The sequence below is a fragment of the Eptesicus fuscus genome, chromosome 13, assembly GCF_027574615.1.
Source record: "Eptesicus fuscus isolate TK198812 chromosome 13, DD_ASM_mEF_20220401, whole genome shotgun sequence".
Lineage (NCBI taxonomy): Eukaryota > Metazoa > Chordata > Mammalia > Chiroptera > Vespertilionidae > Eptesicus > Eptesicus fuscus.
Genome location: NC_072485.1, coordinates 39,024,950 through 39,044,286, shown reverse-complemented (window position 1 = coordinate 39,044,286; position 19,337 = coordinate 39,024,950). Strand labels below are relative to the sequence as shown.

Below are 19,337 nucleotides of genomic sequence, written 5' to 3'. Positions count from 1 at the left end.
TTTTTCCATAAAATAAGAAAAGATAAATGGAATTAATCATTTCTCCCAAGAACCTTCAACCTACTTCTAGTGTCTTTTATTATTTTGGATTTTATAGCTAATTTATAGGACTGTCTTTCTTATTTTTGTTCTCTTTCTCATTTGCTCTCATGATATGTAGAGTACTTCTTAGCCATCTCTTATTTTTTGAGAGAAAATTCACGTAACATAAAATTAACCATTTTAAAGTGTACAATTTAGTTGCATTGGTATTTTCATAATGTTGTGTAGCCACCACCTCTGTCAAGTTGCATAACATTTTCATCACCCCAAAAGAAAATCCCATATCCATTAGACATTCACTCTACATTTTGCCCTCCCCATTCCCCTGGCAAACACCAGTCTACTTCTGTCTCTCTGGATTTATGTATTCTGAATATTTCATATAAATGGAATCATGCAATATATATAACCTTCTGTGTTTGGGTGCTTTCACTTAGCAGAATGTTTTTGAGGTGCATCCACATGTAACGTGTCAATACTTCTTTCTTTTTATGGCTGAGAAATATCCCATTGTATGAATATGCCAGATTTTGTTTATCTATATCTGTTGATGAATGTTTAGCTATTTCTATCTTTTGGCTATTGTGAATAGGGCAGCTATGAACATTTGTGTACAAATATTTGTTTAAGTACCTGTTTTCAATTCTTTTGGACAAATACCTGGACTAGCATTCCTGAGTCAGATGGTAATTCTGTTTAACTTTTTGAAGAATTGCCAAACTTTTTTTCCTCAGAGGCTGACCATTTTACATCCCTAGCAGCAATGTATGAGGATTCTAATTTCTCTACATCCTTGCCAACAGTTTTTTTTTTCCAGTCTTAAAATTCTATCTATCATCTATCTATCCATCAATCCATCAATCCTAGCGGGTATAAAAATCTCATTGTATGTTTTAAAAAAATGTTATTTTATAGATATTTTTAGAGAGGAAGGGAGAGAGAGAAACATTGATGTGAGAGAAACATCAATCAGCTGCCTCCTGCACACAACCCAGGCATGTACCCTGATTGGGAATCGAATCTGTGACCACTTGGTGCTTGGGATGATGCTCAACCAACTGAGCTACACAGGCTAGGGCTCTCATTGTAGTTTTGAGTTGCATTTCCCTAGTGAAATTGAACATCTTTTCATGTGCTTATTTGCTATTTGTGTAACTTTTTTTTTGGAGAAATGTCTTTAAGTCCTTTGCCTATTTTCAATTGGATTTTGTAGCTAATTTATGGGACTCTTTCTTTTGTTCTCTTTCTCATCATGTTTGTCTTATTATTGTTGAGTTGTCAGAGTTTTTTATAAATTCTGGATATTAGACCTTCATCAAATATATTATTTGCAAATATTTTCTCCCATTTTGTAGGTTGTTTTTGCACTTCCTTTATAGTGTTCTTTACACAAAAAGTTTAAAATTTTGATGTAGTTTAATTTATCTATTATTTCCTTGGTTGGTCATGCTTTTGATGTTATATCTAAGAATCCATGGGCAAATCCCAGGTTATATAGATGTACCCCTGTGTTTTCTTCTAATAGTTTCATGTTTTTAGCTCTTACAATTAGACTTTGATAAATTTTGGGGGTAATTTTTGTACATGGTATTAAGGATGGACCCAACTTCATTCTTTTGCATGTGGCTACTCAGTTGTTTCAGCATCATTTGTTGTAAACACTGTTCTTTCCCCATTGAATAGTCTTGGCACCTTTGTTGAAAATCAATTGAGTATAGGTGTATGAGTTAACTTATGGGTTCTCAGTTCTATTCCATTATCTATATATCTATCCTTATGTCAGTACTACACTTGTGATTACTGTTACTTTGTAGTAAGTTTTGAAATTGGTAAGCATGAGTCCTCCAATTGGTGTATATTACATTGATTGATTTTCATTTATTGAACCACCCTTACATACCTTGAATAAATCCCACTTGTTCCTGGCATACAGTCCTTTTAAGAAATTATTTTTAATTGTGGTAAAATATACAGAATGTAATATTTATCACCTTAACCATTTTAAGTGTAAAGTTTAGTGGTATTAAGTAAGTTCACATTGTTGTACAACCATTGGCACCATCCATCTCCAGAACTCTTTTCATCTTCTAAAACTGAAACACTCTACTCATTAAGCACTAAGTCCCCATCTTCCCCTTCCTCAAGTGGCCTAGCACTCACTCTACTGTTTATATGAATTTGACTACACTAGGTACCTTATGTAAGTGGAATCGTACAGTATCTGTTCTTTTGTCACTGGCTTCTTTTATGTAACACTAGGGGCCCAGTGCCCAAATTCGTGCATGTTGAAAGGAATCACGAGGCTACAGTGGGCACAGGGGCGGGTCTCCGCCCATCCTCCGCACCCCTACCCGGCCTCTTCCAATGAGGCCCCGGTCCCCTGTCTGCTGGCAGCCCCACTCCCGCCGCTGCCACTGCCATGCGCTGATGGCACTGGCCCTGCTTGCACCCACTGATGGTGTGAAGTGATTGGGGCCAGCACCAGCAGAGGGTGCAAGAAGGGCCGGCGCCGTCAGCGAGTGCGAGTGGTGGCTTCGGTACTGGAGCAGGGGGAGGTGGAGACGCCCTCAGGGGCGATGGGGGAAGCAGCCGCCGTTTGCACCCCCGCTGAGTGATCAGGACCGGTGCCGGGCGCCCGCAGCAGGTGTGAGCGGTGGCTTCAGCGCTGGCTGCGGGTGTGAGCACTGGGCAGGACCACAGTGCGCAGGAGCAAAGAATTTTCAGTAACCACCAGAGGCTCGTCCCAAAGATAGAGACGGGCACCCCGCCTTGGTCTGGCACCCCCGCACACCTGCTCTACCATCCCACCGCAGCCAGCGCCTGCCATGTTCTGCGCTCACCCCGATGCATGAAGATTCATGCCAGAATGGGCCTTCCTTTCTCTGGCTGCAGGCACCGCCTTCGCTCTGGCCGGAGCCACCTTTCCCCTTTGCCTTTCTGCTTCATCCCAGAGCCGCCTTTCTGCATTCCTAGGCTGCCCAGAGGCCCCCGGCAGCTCCATGCCCGCGTATGCAAATTAACCCGCCATGTTTGTTGGGTTAATTTGCATACTCCTGATTGGCTGGTGGGCATCGTGAAGGTACGGTCAATTAGCATGTTGCTCTTTTATTAGGTAGATAATGTCCATATTATAGCACATGTTAGAATTTCCTTCCTTTATACGGCTAAGTAATATTCTATTGTATGAGTATATATACATTTTGTTTGTTGATTCATCTGTTAATGGACCTTGGGTTGCTTCTACCCCTTGACTGTTGTGAATAATGCTATTATTGAACATGGATGTAAAAAATATCTCTTTGAGTCTTGAATTGCTGGACCAAATGGCATACACCTTTTTTAATATTCTACTGGATTAATTTTGCTAATATTTTGTTGAAGATTCTTACATTTGTATACATAAGGGATATTGGTCTATAATTTTCTTGTGATATTATTATCTGGCTTTGTTATCAGAGTAAGTCTTGTCTCATAAAACGAGTTAAGAAGTATTTCTTCCTCTTCCATTTTTGAGCAGACTTTGAGAAGGAGTAGTGTTATTATTTTTAAAAAATGATTGATAGAATTCACCAATTCATGTGGTTCTGGGCTTTTCTTTCCTGGGATTTTTATGATTACTAATTCAACCTTTTTACTTGTATTCTGGCTTTGTTAAATTAACATTTGTTAAGTGGTGCATAGGGGGCCAGGTGGTGAGCTATGATTTAACCACAGATCATAAGAGAAACTGAAATAGAGAAATTTATTACTCACAGGTTCTAGAGAAGTTTATTACTCACCTATTCTATTACTTACAGGACGTGCCTCAAAGAGCCACATGGGGAAGTCAAGGCAGGAGACAGAGGCAGCACCTTGGTACATGCCTTTTTTGGGGTCCATGGGTGGAGTGCTTTGGGCTTTCTGGGCTAGGGCTGAGCTGGTCAATTTAAACCAAAAGAGCAGGGTTTTGGTAGTCTCCATGGTTGGTGTTTGTTTTTTTTTAAATTAAATTAAAATTTTTTCTTTATTGATTAAGGTATTACATATGTATCCTTATCTCCCCATTGCCCCCCACACTCCCACTCATGCCCTCACCTCCATGGGGTTTTTTATCTAGTGGGTGCATAAGGCATGCAGGTGCTGGTAGCAGAGGAGACTGCTTTGATCACAAGTCAGATCAGGAACTTACATTAGCTTCTGACTCTGAGCTGCCTTCCAGGGTGTGCGCTTCCCGGAGGGGCTAGTGTCAGTTTAAGGTCCTTTAGGTGGTTTGTAGGTCTTTTCAGACTTTCTGTTTTTTCTTGAGTTATTTTTGTGTTTCGAATTGTTTCCATTTATCTAGGTTATCTGATTTGTTGGCATGCAGTTGTTCATAGTGTTCTTCTATAATACTTTTCATTTCTGTAAGGTTGGTGATAATGTTCTCATTTTCACTCTGATTTTAGTGATTTGAGTCTTCTCTCTTTTTTTCTTGCTCAGTCTAGCTTAAGGTTAGTCAGTTCTGTTGATCTTTTCAAAGAACTAACGTTTGGTTTTGTTGATTTTTGTTTGTTTGTTGTTTTTGTATTTTCTATTTCATGGATCTCTGCTCTAATTTTTATTATTTCCTTCTTGCATGTTTTGGGTTTAGTTTATTCTTTTTCTAGTTCCTTAAGGTAGAAGATTAGGTTATTGATTTGAGCTCTATTTTTTTTTTAGACGTAGATGTTTGCAGCTATAAATTACACTCAGAGCCATACCAGCCAAGCTCCATTATTTAATTTTCAACCTATTTGTGTTTTTGGTTCTAAAGTGCATCCCTTGTAGATATCTTATAGTGGGTTGCTTAATAATATATTTTCTGCCATCCTCTGCCTTTTAATCCACTTATACTTAATGTAATTACAGATATGGAAGTTCTGCCATTTTTCTATTTGTTTTCTTATATCATTTTTGTTCCTTATTTCCTTCATTACTACCTTTTTTGGTGTTATCTACTTTCTCATGTAACATTTTGATTCTTTCTCATTTATTTTACTATGTATCTGTGGAAATGTTGGTTTCTGGTATTCGTAATTGGAACTTTGGAATGTCTTTTCCCCCATAAAAGCATTACATGCAATGATTAGGTATACTTGAAATATTATTGTTAATATTCTTCTTTAGTCACATATGTAAAAAAGACTTCTGGGGCTTCTCTGTAAAATTCACTGCAAAATGTGAAACATTATTTCTGTGGAAAAATATTAGAGGAAATTTATTTTGAGTTCACTTGCTTAAAATGTTAAACTTTAGTTATACGGAAGTTGTAATTTTGAATCTCTTAACAATTTGAATTATAATGTTAAAAAGACAAACATGATTAATTGTGCACATATTGTTTCACTGTGATTAATTTGTTAATTAATATCTTTTAGGGTTATTCAAATGCTCAGAAGAATATTCTTCTTCAGGTGGATCAGAACTGTGTTCGCAATTCTTATGATGTCTTCTCTTTGCTGCGGTAAGAAACTTCGTAGAGTCCTCCTGCATTTTCTAAAGAATCTTCCTCATTTTGAGTCTATGACATTTCAGGATGAGGAAATGTATGGGAGGTTTAGAAGCCGCTATTTAGGCTTGGCATTTTTTAGTGAGAGCTTCATAAATTTTGTAGCTACAGTGATTTAAGTGTATCTCCTTCACAAAACCTTTGGAAAGTCATTTCCTTTCTTTGGACAGTGGGAGAGAGTGATTGGAAGCCAGTGATCTTAAGACAGGGGCATGAGCTATTTCTAGTCTTCGGCACTAGAAAGAGCATCAAGCAAAAGTACAAAATTTAGACTTATCAGAATTTTAACAACTATAGCATTACTAGAAAAGCCCTCCTATAGCCCCAGACACGGCTTAGAGTTTTGACCTGCTGTTCATCTTTTAAAAGAATCATGTTTGGCAGGGCAAAGCAGCTTTGCACGAATCTCATGTTCAGAGGCTTAACTGCTGGAGCTCTGTATTTTTATAATGTCTGGGCTTAATTTTGAAAGATTTAAAATTTGTTTTTAATTTTCAGTGTGGTAGATCCTCGAGGACATTTTCCTAAGAGGCAGGTTACCAAAATAAATGCAATTCAAAATAAAGTTCACAGTGACACTCAACCTGTGTTCGCCCTCCTCAGACAGATGGTTCATTGAAATTTGATTTTGGAAGTATTTTTCTAATGTTTACATAACACATAATAAATTTCAGACCATTAGACATCCTTTATATATCTACTAGAGGAAGAGACCAGAAGGATTATTGGACTCTTGTCCCATTGGATGATTATTTATTTTATAAACATTATGAAATGGGCCTCTCCTTTGCAAATCTTGAATTTTATTATCCATGATGATAGAGAGTTTGGTCACATGGATTGTATAAATTGCTCTTAAGAGACAATGATTTCAACTAAAGTAACCACACACATTTGATGACTTTTGATTCTCATCTGAGAAGTACTTTCACTTTGAATTCTTAGGCTATGTAACAGAATGAACAGAATTTAGTAATCAGATAGTAGAGAAAGCAGGAGGTGTCAAAATATATAACTCATCTTTTTGAGCCTATTCAGTTTGGGACTACATTAAGTTTAAGTATTGGAAAGAAGACTTTACAGAAGTAATTTGAAATGTAAGTAAGCCACTAATATTTCTTGACCTGTTTTCTTAAGTAAAATGAGAGTATAGATATTATTTTAAAGATATTTTCCAAGTATGAGATTCTGTGAGCTTATTAGAGAAATCAGTAGATTAAAAGAGAAAGGAAGGCAAAGTCAGTGAGAAGGAGAGGATTTGGGAAAGGCAGCATCATAGAAACTAAGAGAATAAGATTCCAGGAGCATCAAAAGCTTCATGATACAGAAGAGTGGGAACTGACCAGAGTGACAGTAGCATCTCGGGAAGCAGCACAGCGAAATAGAGAATGCTTCCCTCAACCTGACCCTGACTTTCGTTATCCTTGATTTACCCAATTCATTTAACCTCTATGATTCTTTAGAAGTTGAAAGCAGTGAAGTTAAAAATTTGTGTCATTTACAAGCATTTTCACATTTATGATCTCATTCTCTTAGAAACTTTTTATGTTCACACATCAGTGTAGAAGCTGAAGTCAAGAGGTGTTAAATGATTTATTTACCCGAGGGCACACAGCAAGTAAGAGCCAGGCTGGAGGCTGGTATGAAGGTTTTCTGACAAGCATGTTTTGTAGATCCTTTTCTAAGTCTCACCTTCGTAGGCTGGTGGTTATGAGGTGAACATTGGTAGTTGCTCAGTTAGTTAACACTGATCTTGCATTGATGTCTCTTGGGGGTTTCATTTCTAGGGTATCTTTCAGATTCCTCAGGTGTGTTAGCAGTTTGAATTGTCTTATTAACAGTGGCCCTGTCTTTACCATTTTGTTAAGTCATTTATACTGTAGCTGGTAGCACATTCCCAGTGAAATACAGCTTTCTCTGAAAATTCTCTCAAGACATTAGAAAAAAAGTAACCATCATCTCTGCTCAATCAAAAGTGCTTGGAAAACAATTTTGTGTCCATCAGTTTTGTTCATAGTTTGCCCTCTTTAACTCAGGCAACATTGTTCCTGGATGAGAATAATTTAAAAAATATATCTTTTCTTTTCCTGATGCTTTCTTGGTTTGTGAAATTGTTACTTCTTGATCTCTAATTTTATGTGAAAACACACAGTCAGAATTTTTTAATATTATTTTTACCCCCACAAGATTCTCAGTGTCTTTTGGAGTCAGGATTAGAATTCAGGTCTCCTGGTTCTGTTTTTTGAGAGCATATTCTAATTAATAACTTTCACTGTGTTGTTATGTGTGACTGTCTCGGGAAAGTAGGAAATCTTGACTAAGGCAAGGATTTGGAAGCACCAAGGACCAGGGCTTAAAACTCCTTCAGATGGATGTGATGTACCATTTTTTTTAGGAAAACAATAACCTGAGATTTTACTCAGATTTTTTCACCTATAGTGAAGAATTTAGGCTAATTTTAGTTGTCAAAATAACAGAAAACTTTTTCTAAATTTACCTTTAGTGTGTGTGATGGTAATTAAATTTTTGCTTCTTTAACCCTTGGAAATCCCTGGATTAAGGGTTAGTTTTCATGTAAGCAGACATTTAATTAAGAGCCACTTGATCTTCACCACAAGGTGTCGATGTTGCTCTTTAACCGGCATTTGAAGTTTATTTTACAATGCTGAGGTGAGAAAAATAGGGTTAAAAATTAAAAATAGGGCATTTATTTTTAGGAGTTAACTTTTTTTCTATTATTCCTTCTAGGTTAAGGGGTTTCTAGATGTATTAGATAGCTTTTTCCTTTTGGTTCTGTTAATATTTTTTTCTCTTTTAGGGAGTTATTGAAAGATGATAAAGAGAGGAGGAATGACATGGTCAGATGTGCAATTTAGAATTCTAACTATGGTAACAGTGCGGAATAGACCTGAGGGAAGAGACTGATAGGAAGGAGGTATCGTAATCCTACCTGTTCTCTGTGATTGAAAGATTATTTTTGATGTTTAAAAACTCATTTTTTTTGTTTCTTGCACATGTCCTCAAAAAGGTAGTTTTATTGAAGTGAGATATGTAAGCATAATTCTGGCTTTCTTCTACTATAGTTTTTATTTTTTTCCCCTTCCCCTTTTGACTTGTCCTACATTAGGCAGTTTTAATAAGTGGAAGTACGGTGTGGAAATCATGGGCCCTCCACTGAGATTCCAGTTGTAAAACTGCCATATGCTCATAACTGGATGCAAGACTTTGGGCAAGTTCCTTTGGTATGTTGCAAACTACTCTTGTAAAATAGGGATAGGATTTGTCTCAGAGGAATATTATGAGAATTAAATAAGGTAAAATGCTGGAAAGATCCTACTATAGTTACTGGCATATAGTAGACATTTAATAAATAAAAGTTTTCACTTTCCCCTTTACTTCCCCATCTTAGAATTATCATTCTTCTTTATGCCAGTGTTCTTTTTTATGTCATCACTGGCTTTTCCAATATTTAGCACAATTTTCCTTTCTTGCCCTTCTAATGTCTACCACCTGTGCTACTAATCCTAAACAGTCACGATAAAAAGTGTTTAGCATGTGTATGTCTTTTTCTCCTTAATGACACTGAAAACTTCATAAAGGACAGGATCATTTCACATGGTTATATTTCTCCTCTCTATCTTATCCGGTTCTCGGTTTTGTTGGCATTCCCTGGATCCTGTTGTGATCCTAGAGGCCTACTTCCTGTGGGTCCTAGAACTCTTTTGCATTGCTTTCTTCCTGAGTACTCTCTTCCATTACCACAGCTTCAACAAACTCATCCACATGTTACTGCCTCTCAGATCTATATCTCTAGTTCCTACCTCTTTTTTATTTTTTTTATTTCTGATCTGGTGGGTTTTTTTTCCAGTCATCATTGGACACTTCTACTTTCATGATGTGTGAGAACCTCAACCCTAACATGGCAAGAGCTACACTCATTGGCTTAGTTTTCCTTTCCTTTTCCCTGGTTTGCTAGTGATATTATCACTATTTCAGGTACCTCAAGTGAACACACCCCTCTTTGTTCTCACCTCTGTTTTCCTGGACTATTTTCTGACCTCCTAACTAATCTCCCTATGACCATTTTTTTTTCCATGCAATTAATAGCAATTATTTATTGAGTACTTTGTGCCAAGAATTATTATTCTAGTTAATTATTCTCTTAATTCTCGCTACAACCCTCTGTGGCAAGAATTATTCCTATTCCTATTTACAGATGATGAAATTGAGGCACAAAGCAGTTAAGTTGCTTATTCAAGGTCACACAACCAGTGTTAACCTGTATTCAACCTAGACAGTCTAACTCTCAAGCCCAGGTTCTTAGCCAGTACATCTTACTGCTTTGTAATTTTGTATAATACATCTGCCACATTTCTGCCAGAGTGACCTTTTTTATTTTTTATTTTAAAAAATATTTTTGTTGTTGAAAGTACTACATATGTTCCCTTATTTCCCCTATCGACCCCCTCCAGACCCCCCTCCCGCCTCACCACCCCACTGTCTGTGTCCATGGGTTATGCATATATGGATACAAGGTCTTTGTTTGATTACCTCCCACCCACTCATCCTCTCCCGCCTTCCCTCTGAGATTCTGCACTCTGTTCCATGCTTCCATGCCTCTGGATCCACTCCATTCATCAGTTTATTTTGTTAATTAGATTCCACATCTGAATGAGATCATGTGATACCTGTCTTTCTCTGACTGACTTATTTCACTTAGCATGATGCTCTCCAGGCAGAGTGACCTTTTTAAAAAGATACATCAGTTTTGTCATTAGGTTTAGAAATCTTTGAGTAAATGTGGTATTCAAAAGATGTTGTTCTAAACACTTCATAGGGACTAGTGTCCTTATTTCAAGTCTTCCTACATTGCCTGTGCAATTAATAGCTAGCATTTATTGGGCACTTACTGTGTTATATTAGTTCTTCATTGTCTAATTCTCTTGTCAGCACCCTCAAACAGAGAGCTCCTTTAGGCTAGAATCCTTGTTTTATCGATCTTTGTATTGGTCCTATCACAGTGCATATCCTATGTAATAAAAGGCTAATATGCAAATTATCCCCTTGACCAGGAGTTCAACCAGGAGTTCGACCAGGGGCCGTGGCCAGGGCCCCTCCCCCTGGCTGGCTCCACCCCCAATCAACCCTCCCATTGGGGGTGGGACCAGCCAGCAAACCACCCGTAGACCCTCCCCCAGCTGGCCCCACCCCCGATCAGCCCTAATCTGGGTGGGCCTGACCCACCTGTGCACAAACTCATGGATCGGGCCTCTAGTCATATATATTAAGCATTTATTATCTGCAAATTGAACTATTCTTCAGGTTGTAGAGGACTAGGTTTTGATGCATGTTACTGGTTTGCATCTGGCGAAATGAGAGTTGTAAAAAATTTTTAGGCTGGTATCTAAAATGTGTTGAAAGTATAATCAGATATGTGAACCTTCAATTGCCTCTTTTCTTTCTGCCACTGCCCTTCACATAACACCTGGTGAGATTTCAGGATTCTGTGACTTTTAATTTTATTCCTTACATAGATTTTTCTGGAAGATCTTTATCTCCCTCTCCCTCTCCCTCTCCCTCTCCCTCTCTCCCTACTACCTTTACAAAACCTGGAACTTTTCAAGTAATGCGGAAAAGTAATGGGCATTACTTTTGAAGAGGCAAATTGCCTCTCCCCCCAACCCACTTTGATAGAAAATACTTTCTGCTTTAAAATTTTAAATTTAAAAAGGAAATGCTTACATCAGATAAATTATTCTTAGGGTGATATTTAGAAAACAGATGGGGTGAAATGTATAAGGGCATAACTGTCCATAATCTTTAAATTTTGGATGTGATCACCAACTTTTGATCTCTTCCTAAGTAGTAATTGCAAGTATACAGAATATAGCTAAGTACTCAGCTGAAAACAAAATGTCACAAAATTTATGTATTAAAACTCCTTTTCTATACATGGTAGATACTAGGCTCTTAAGCCAGTGTCTGGGTGCTCATTTTTAATAAATTAGAAAGGGAACTAAGAGGATTACTGTTAAGGTAGACACACTGACAGCAAGCAAGGAGAAGTGAAAGCTGACAGTTTGCTGTTTGTGATGTACTCTTTGATTCTGGAATATAACTGAGTGGTAAATCATATTAGCTATTTTATTACCTTTGTAGTTGCTACATTTGGATTTGCTAGTAGCCCTCTCTCACTACTTCACATAAAAGGAGGGCCGGGGAGAAATATTTTAACTGTAAAGAGAGACTAAGTAAGAAAGTATAGGCAGCTTACCTCTTCCAGCATGTGAGGTTATGTGCGAGCAGTCAGTCCTTTACCCAAGCACCTCTCCATGTTGCAGTTCACTGAAGTTAATAATGAGAATTGCTACTATTGAGAGCACATCATGTTAGTTTTCACTAATGCTGTCGCCGCAGAACAGATGAGGAAACCGAGCCTTCGAAAGGTGAAAGGACTTGCTTAGCACCCTAAGATGAATAAGTGTAAAAGCAGATTTGAATAAAGATCTGCCAGGTAGTGCCTGTGCTTTTTTCCATTATAACATATTGATTCCAAATTATCAGTAAAATATAAAGTTTGTGAGTACAAGAGCTTATGTAAGAAAGCAGGCATGTGTGGAAAGTTCTAGAAAGGTTTTCAATCAAAATTTAAAATGAAAAATTTTGGTATTTAAGTTTTGGTTAAACAAAATTTGGTTTATGTGTAATAGCACACATTTTATTTTTATTTGTCTCGTTCTCTCTCTCTGCATACACACATAAAGACACATACATCCTATATAATAAAAGCCTAATATGTGAAGTGTCTGGTTGTCCGATCAACCAATCAAAGTGTAATATGCTAATGATATGCTACGGCCGCTCAACCGCTCACATGACATGCACTGACCACCAGGGGGCAGACAGTTGACTGGTCGACCAGTCGCTATGATGTGTACTCACCACTAGGGGGCAGAAGCTCTGACTGGTAGGTTAGCTTGCTGTTGGGGTCTGGCTGATCGGGACTGAGCAAGATGGGCCAGACACGCCTGGGATTCCTCCCACGGTCCTTCCCTGGCTGGCCAACCTCCCATGTCCCTCCCCGGCGCCAATTGTGCCCTGGTGGGATCCCTTTGCCTGGCCTGCGCCCTCTCGCAATCCCCATGGGGGATGTCGGAGAGCCGGTTTCGGCCTGATCCCGCAGGCCAGGCCGAGGGACCCCACTGGTGCACGAATTTGTGCACTGGGCCTCTAGTACACATACATTTACAAAAATAGAATTTTAACAAAATAGTGGAGTAATTTTGGGTGCATTCCCTCTCCCTTCTACTTTTTATCTTATCTTCTTCCTTTAACCGTTCTCCACCACTACCCTGACAGAAAGCCACCAGCTATTATAGACTGAATGTTGTGCCCTCCCAAAAACCATAGGCTTATCTGTTCTTCAATGCAATGCTTTTTCTGATTTTCTAGTCTTACTACCTTTACAAAACCTGGAACTTTTCAAGTAATGCGGAAAAGTAGTGGGCATTACTTTTGAAAATAGTGAGCATTCTAGTTCAGTTCTTATTTAATTGAAAAAATGTTCAGTATTTTGCTGTTCAGAATATTTTCTGTTAATTTTGGAAAATCTTTAAAATAGTTTTTTTCCTATTTATTTAACATTTTTATTAGGAATGGATGCTGAATTTTTGGAGATGCCATTTCACATTTACTGACATTATATATTTTCTTCTTTTAATTTATAGTTGCAGTAAGGTATGTAGGTTTCCTGATATTGCATTAATAGTTAGTTAGTAGGTTACTCTTTTGCTCATTACTATAAGGGAGATTGGTATATACTAGTAGTATTTGTAGTAGTTTTTTTTCTTTGTGGGGGACAGTGTAGGTAACCATTTTTTTCTAAGATCTTAAAATTGAATTGTGAAGCTTTTCATCTTTTTCTATGACCCTGATCTGTTAATTAATAATAATACTATCTACTCATTGGGTTGTTTGGAGGATTAAATGGGTTAATACAAAGTATTTAGTACAGTGCCTGAATAAAGTTAGCACTATATGTGTTGGCTATTAGCATCATCAGCATCATCAGCATCTGAAACACCATAAATAATTTTGGAAATTTTCAATTATTTAAAGGTTTATTAGACTTTAGCTATTATCTTCTCTAGTTCAGGGTGTCTTTGTAATGATAAATCTTACTCTAATACCTTTATTACTATTTGCTCTGTTCATATTTTTCCTACTTCTCCATGGTTTATTCTTGGCAGTTTATTTTTTGTTAGGAAACCATTTATTTTCTCTAGATTTTAAAATTTATTGCTGAAACAGTGCATGCAGTTTTACTTTATAATTCTCTTAACCATTTCAGTAATTTACAGCATATTTTCCAATTACTCTAGAAAGCCATTCTAGTATTTATGTTAGAGAAATATTGTTATATTATGAGCCCTTCTTGAACAGAATGCTTTCTGATGATGAAATTGTAGTACTTTGTGTGAGCTAAAACAAAGTATTTGAGTTTCTCAGAATAAGAATGGAGAACATAAACTTCGGGAACTTATATCTCTAGTTTACAATTTTGTCTCCAGAATATAGCATCAATCTGGCTCAGCATATATACCCAGTAAATATTTGTTAAATTATTATTATTTTTTTTAAATTTATTTGATTGATTTTTTACAGAGAGGAAGGAATAGGGATTGAGAGCTAGAAACATCGATGAGAGAGAAACATCGACCAGCTGCCTCCTGCACACCCCCTACAGGGGATATGCCTGCAACCAATGTACATGCCCTTGACCGGAATCGAACCTGGGACCCTTGAGTCCGCAGGCCGACGCTCTATCCACTGAGCCAAACCGGTTTCGGCATATTTGTTAAATTATTTAACAAATTATTAAATTAATAAATAAATGGGTGAAATACAATCTGTTTGGATAATAACTGAAGAACAGGTAGGTTTGGGGAGAAAATTTTAAAATGGTAGATCTTGAATCATCTTTCTAAAGATAATTAATATTAATCTTGGATATGTTCCCCCAAAGTTATAGTATATTTTTAATGTAAAATATCTGAAAGTAATGTAAAGGCATTGTATGGTAAATTAATTCCAGTTTATTAAATGAGCTAACCAGTAGTCATGACTTACTGATAGATCTCATAGTCTTTAATTTGGACCTTTTGTTCATGCTGCTAAGTCTGCTTTTCCAGTGTACTGAATGGAAACAGGGAGGGGGACATAATGGGTAAATTAAATGAGCCCTCCCTAAAACAGTATCCAGAACTGCTGGCTTAGAGCAATAGTTGATTTTCAGATGTTGTTGGGATGGTGAAAGAAGTTTATAAAATCAGTGTAAAGAGGTAAAGAGCATCCTTTGAGGGTAGTGTATGAGTCGTCTTCTGCCTGAGAGATATTCTCTGTCCCTGTCCCTGTCCCTGTCCTTCAGTTCTGGCTTGAGTTTACAGGGTTGCTTTGCTAAGACTGCTTTGCCAAAGATGTCACTGCAAATTAAGGCTTTACCATCACACCCCTCATAGCTGCCTTGTAACGTCTTCATTCCCATTGGTGCCAGGCATGTTCCAAGGCAGCTTTCCAAGTTTTAGTGATTTCACCCTTATATCTATGCCAGTAAAAATAACCAGTTACCATTAAATGCCTACCCCATTTATAACTTGAGTTTTACATGCTGTTTTATTAAGAGAACTTATCAGAGAGATTTTAGGAGAATTAATACATTATACTCATCAATGTATCACCTAGCCTTTGAAATGACCCTTTGTCTGAACGTGTGATATTTTACCTTTAAAAAGAATATGAAATTCAGCATGTTTATCTGTTGAGGAGAGTGGACATTGTAATAACCTCATTCCTACAGTTGTTTCTTTATGACTGGGAGTACTTTTTTAACATGAGAAGCCAGATTCTTACTTTGGGGATTTATAATAGTACAAATTAACAGATACAGCAAGCAAGGAGTCTTAGGTTCATTGAGAATTTAGTAATAATTTATATATATATATATTTTAAATATATTTTATTGATTTTTTACAGAGAGGAAGAGAGAGGGATAGAGGGTTAGAAACATCGATGAGAGAGAAACATCGATCAGCTGCCTCTTGCACACCCCCTACTGGGGATGTGCCCGCAACCAAGGTACATGCCCTTGACCGGAATCGAACCCGGGACCCTTGAGTTCGCAGGCTGACACTCTATCTGCTGAGCCAAACCGGTTTCGGCTAGTAATAATTTATAAATATATTTTTTTGGTATTGAGAAATAAGTAAGAATCCCAGGCACAGGTAGTAGAGAAGGAAAATAATATTTGCGAATTTGAAATTTGAAAGGCACTTAAATGCTAAAAACTTAGCATACATATTTTTGTAATATTCATAATAGCTATGCTACTATTGTAATTGTGTTTTACTGATACGTGAATTTCACCTTGGAAAAGTTGAGATAGTATGTTATTCAGAGTCCAAACCTGTCTGATGGCAAAGGCCTTTCCAATATATTTCTCCATCTCATGTGGAAGAATTTCCTTTGACATTCCTTTCTCTCCTTGAGACTGCCTAACAGTATCCATACCCCTTCCAATAAAACTGCTTTGGTTGATGCACCTTAGTATAACATGGGCCAGGCATTTCTTTTTTATTTATTGTTACTTTTTATTAAATATGTGTTTTTAGTGATTTCAGAGAAGAAGGGAGAGGGAGAGAGAGATAGAAACATCAATGAGAGAGAGAATCATTGATAGGCCACCTCCTGCATGTCCCACACTAGGGATTGAGCTGCAACCTGGGCTTGTGCCTGACTGGGAATTGAACAGTGACCTTCTGGTTCATAGGTCAATGCTCAACCACTGAGCCATGCCGCTGGGCAGCCCAAGCATTTCTGAGTCTTGTGGCACTTGCACAATGGAGGCTTTCATAATAGGCTTTTCAAAAGCCATCTAAAGTATGACTAACACACTCCTGACCTCTGTACCTCCCCATGCTGGAGGTTTGCTGTTGGATGTTTCTCTAACTCTATGACCATGGGTTTCTTTTATTCTTATCCTATCAATCTGGTAAGCATGAAGTAATGGGACACAATGACTTTTTCTTAGCTAGCATCTCTCTCTGTTTTCAAGGTCCTATCTTGTAAATCCTGACTCTGTAAGAAGCACACCAATGCCATAGAGATAAAAAGACTTTTCCACATTAGCATGATTTTTATGTCTCAGAGATTCTTTGATTCTAGTGATTCTTTAATTCTGTTATGAACCTTGGAGTGGAACTGGCTTTAAGCAGTTTATGGGGAGAACATCTGGGGATTTAAATTCATGAACAATTTAGTGCAAGCCAAGAAATTAACTCTACAGCTTTCAAAGAGGAGTTAACATTATGTTTTGTTTTATTAATTAAAATACAGTATCCAGAACAAGGGAAGTAATAGTCTTCCTGTACTTCATGTTCATTAGATATATTTGGAAAATTTTGCTTAATTACAAATTTAAAAAATTATTTTTATTGATTTCAGAGAGAAAGGGAGATAGTAATATCATTGATGAGAATCATCAGCTGCCTCCTGCATGCCCCCTACTGGGTATCGAGCCCCCAACACGGGCATGTGCCCTGACCAGAAACCTCCTGGTTCATAGGTCAACCACTGAGCCACAACAGCCTGGCTATTTTGTTTAATTTGAGTCCCAGTTTACTTTGATGAGAAAGCTAGGGGAGATGGTCAGGACAATGATGGGTTTTAAAACAGTTGTAAAAAACTAGCTGGGAATAGAGGATATTTAGCTCAGAGAAAAAAGGAGTATGGAAATAACAGTTGCTATCTTTAAACAGTTATTTAATTAATTTGGCAAACAGTTATTTGGATAATAGTAAAATGTACTGTCTGTCTGGTAAGTCCTTTACATACTTCATCTCATTTAGTCCTTGAAGCAAATCTGTGAGATTGATGCTATTCTTTGTTATTCCTGTTTTGCTAATGTGGAGAAATCTTAGGACATTGTGGTGTTCCAGAGCCAAAGTAAATTCAAGGGAGTGATGAACTGAATCAAATGCTTGTTGATTGGTTGGGTAAGATGAGGCTGAGAATTGAATACTGAATTTAGTAACTTGGAGTGACTAGTGACATTTATAAGAGAGTTTTGGTGGTGGTGTAGGGATGGGTTAAGGGGAGATTGGGAGTGAGGAAATGAAGACAAGCAGTACAGACCAGCGGTTTACTTGGTTTGGCGACAGCTGGTATAGACTACCCTTGTGAAGTGTTTCTGTACAGAGAAGCAGGGAAATGATACTAAAGCTGGAGGGGAATGAGGAGTCATCAAGGTGTTGTTTTTTGTTTTGTTTTTGAGATGGGAGATATTTAAGTATATTTATGTGCTGAAGGAAAATTTGTGGGTGAATGAGAAAGAGAGGGGATGACGGCAGGCACAAAAACCTTTGATAAGTGAAACCCAGTGGAATTGGGTAAACAAGTAAATGGTTTGGCTTTAGGAGGAAGGGCTGTACACCTGGGGAGGGCATAGTTTATGGTTACAGATACAGAATCACTTGATAAATTTGGTGATGTGAGAATGAGTATGTTGTCCTCTGATTGCTTCTGTTTTTTAGTAGTCATCAGATAGGTGTTAGGAAGGTATAAGAAGTACATGAAGTTTGAATAGAATAGCCATCTTGGAGAATAAGATAGTGAATTAACCTAGAGAATTAGGTCCAGTAGTTCTCAAACTTTGGCCTGCATAGGAATCATCTGGAGGACTTGGTATAAAACTGACTGCTGTGTCCTCTCGCCAAAGTTCCTGACACATTAGGTCTGGGGTTAGGCCTGTGAATTTGCATTTATAACTCTCGCAGGTGAACATGATGTTTCTGGTCCTGAGACCATACTTTGGCATTAAATTTAAAGGAAGACCATTCAGCATACTAAGTGCATTTTTCCAGCTCTATTCAGCCACTTAGATGCAAAGGTAGGTAAGGCAATGAGTCAAATTTAACCAGATTAGGGTTTTGCCAGGTGAGTTCATGGGGAACAAGAGGGCTACAGGAGTCATGTATATAATGATGGACCACAGAATCTAAGATGTAAGAAGTGAGGACATGAAGGAAGTGATGGTCAGTGAAAAAGGGATAGGATCAATGGATTGAAAGTTTTGATGGTGAGGATAAGTTATTATAGTAAAGTGATCTGGAAAATATGGAGAGTGCTGATCGGAGGTTGGGATGCTTGAAGTTTTAAAGCTTCTGTAATTATTAATTATGATTTCAAGTAAGAAAATAAGTGGCTGAACTGATCATGAACTGAGAGGTTGAGTATTGGATGGATCTTTTATATGGATGTAGAAGTCATCAAGAACAATAGCAGGAGATGGTGAGTTAGGTGCTAAGATCTTCAATTACTAAGCTGGGATGGAAAACCATAGATCATAGCAGCAAAAGGGAAAATGGCATAGTCAGTATGTGCATTAAAGAAACAGAGGGCTTTTAGGGAGTGGAAGAGAGGAGTGGTCTGGAAAGCAGCAGTGAGTTGCATGGAAAACATCTACTTCATCTCCAAAGTCAGTGTTACACAGGGTATAGAGTCATGCACAATCCTATTAATTTTTCACAACAGCACTGAAACAGTAGATATTATTGTCCCCATTTTTACAGATGAGGAAACTAAAGCTTAAAATAACTGGCTTGACAATCATAGCTTGTGAATACTGGAGGTGGCATCATGGGAGCCCAGTGGGAGCCAAGGAAGGCAGATGTTGACTCAGTGTAAGAAGGTACATTTTAGCAATTAGAGGTGTGCACCAATGGAAGTGTTTCTT

At 37.7% G+C, this 19,337-nt stretch overlaps 1 protein-coding gene across 4 annotated transcripts in view; it reads left to right on the top strand.

Annotated features, from left to right (window-relative positions):
• Positions 1-19,337, top strand: part of UVRAG (UV radiation resistance associated) — a 274,349-nt gene that overhangs the window by 60,919 nt on the left and 194,093 nt on the right. For all 4 annotated transcript variants that reach the window (XM_008149987.3, XM_054724633.1, XM_054724634.1 and 1 more), the window contains one exon: positions 5,418-5,503. In XM_008149987.3, coding sequence (XP_008148209.2) covers positions 5,418-5,503 — 86 coding nt within the window. The remainder of the gene's footprint in view (positions 1-5,417; positions 5,504-19,337) is intronic.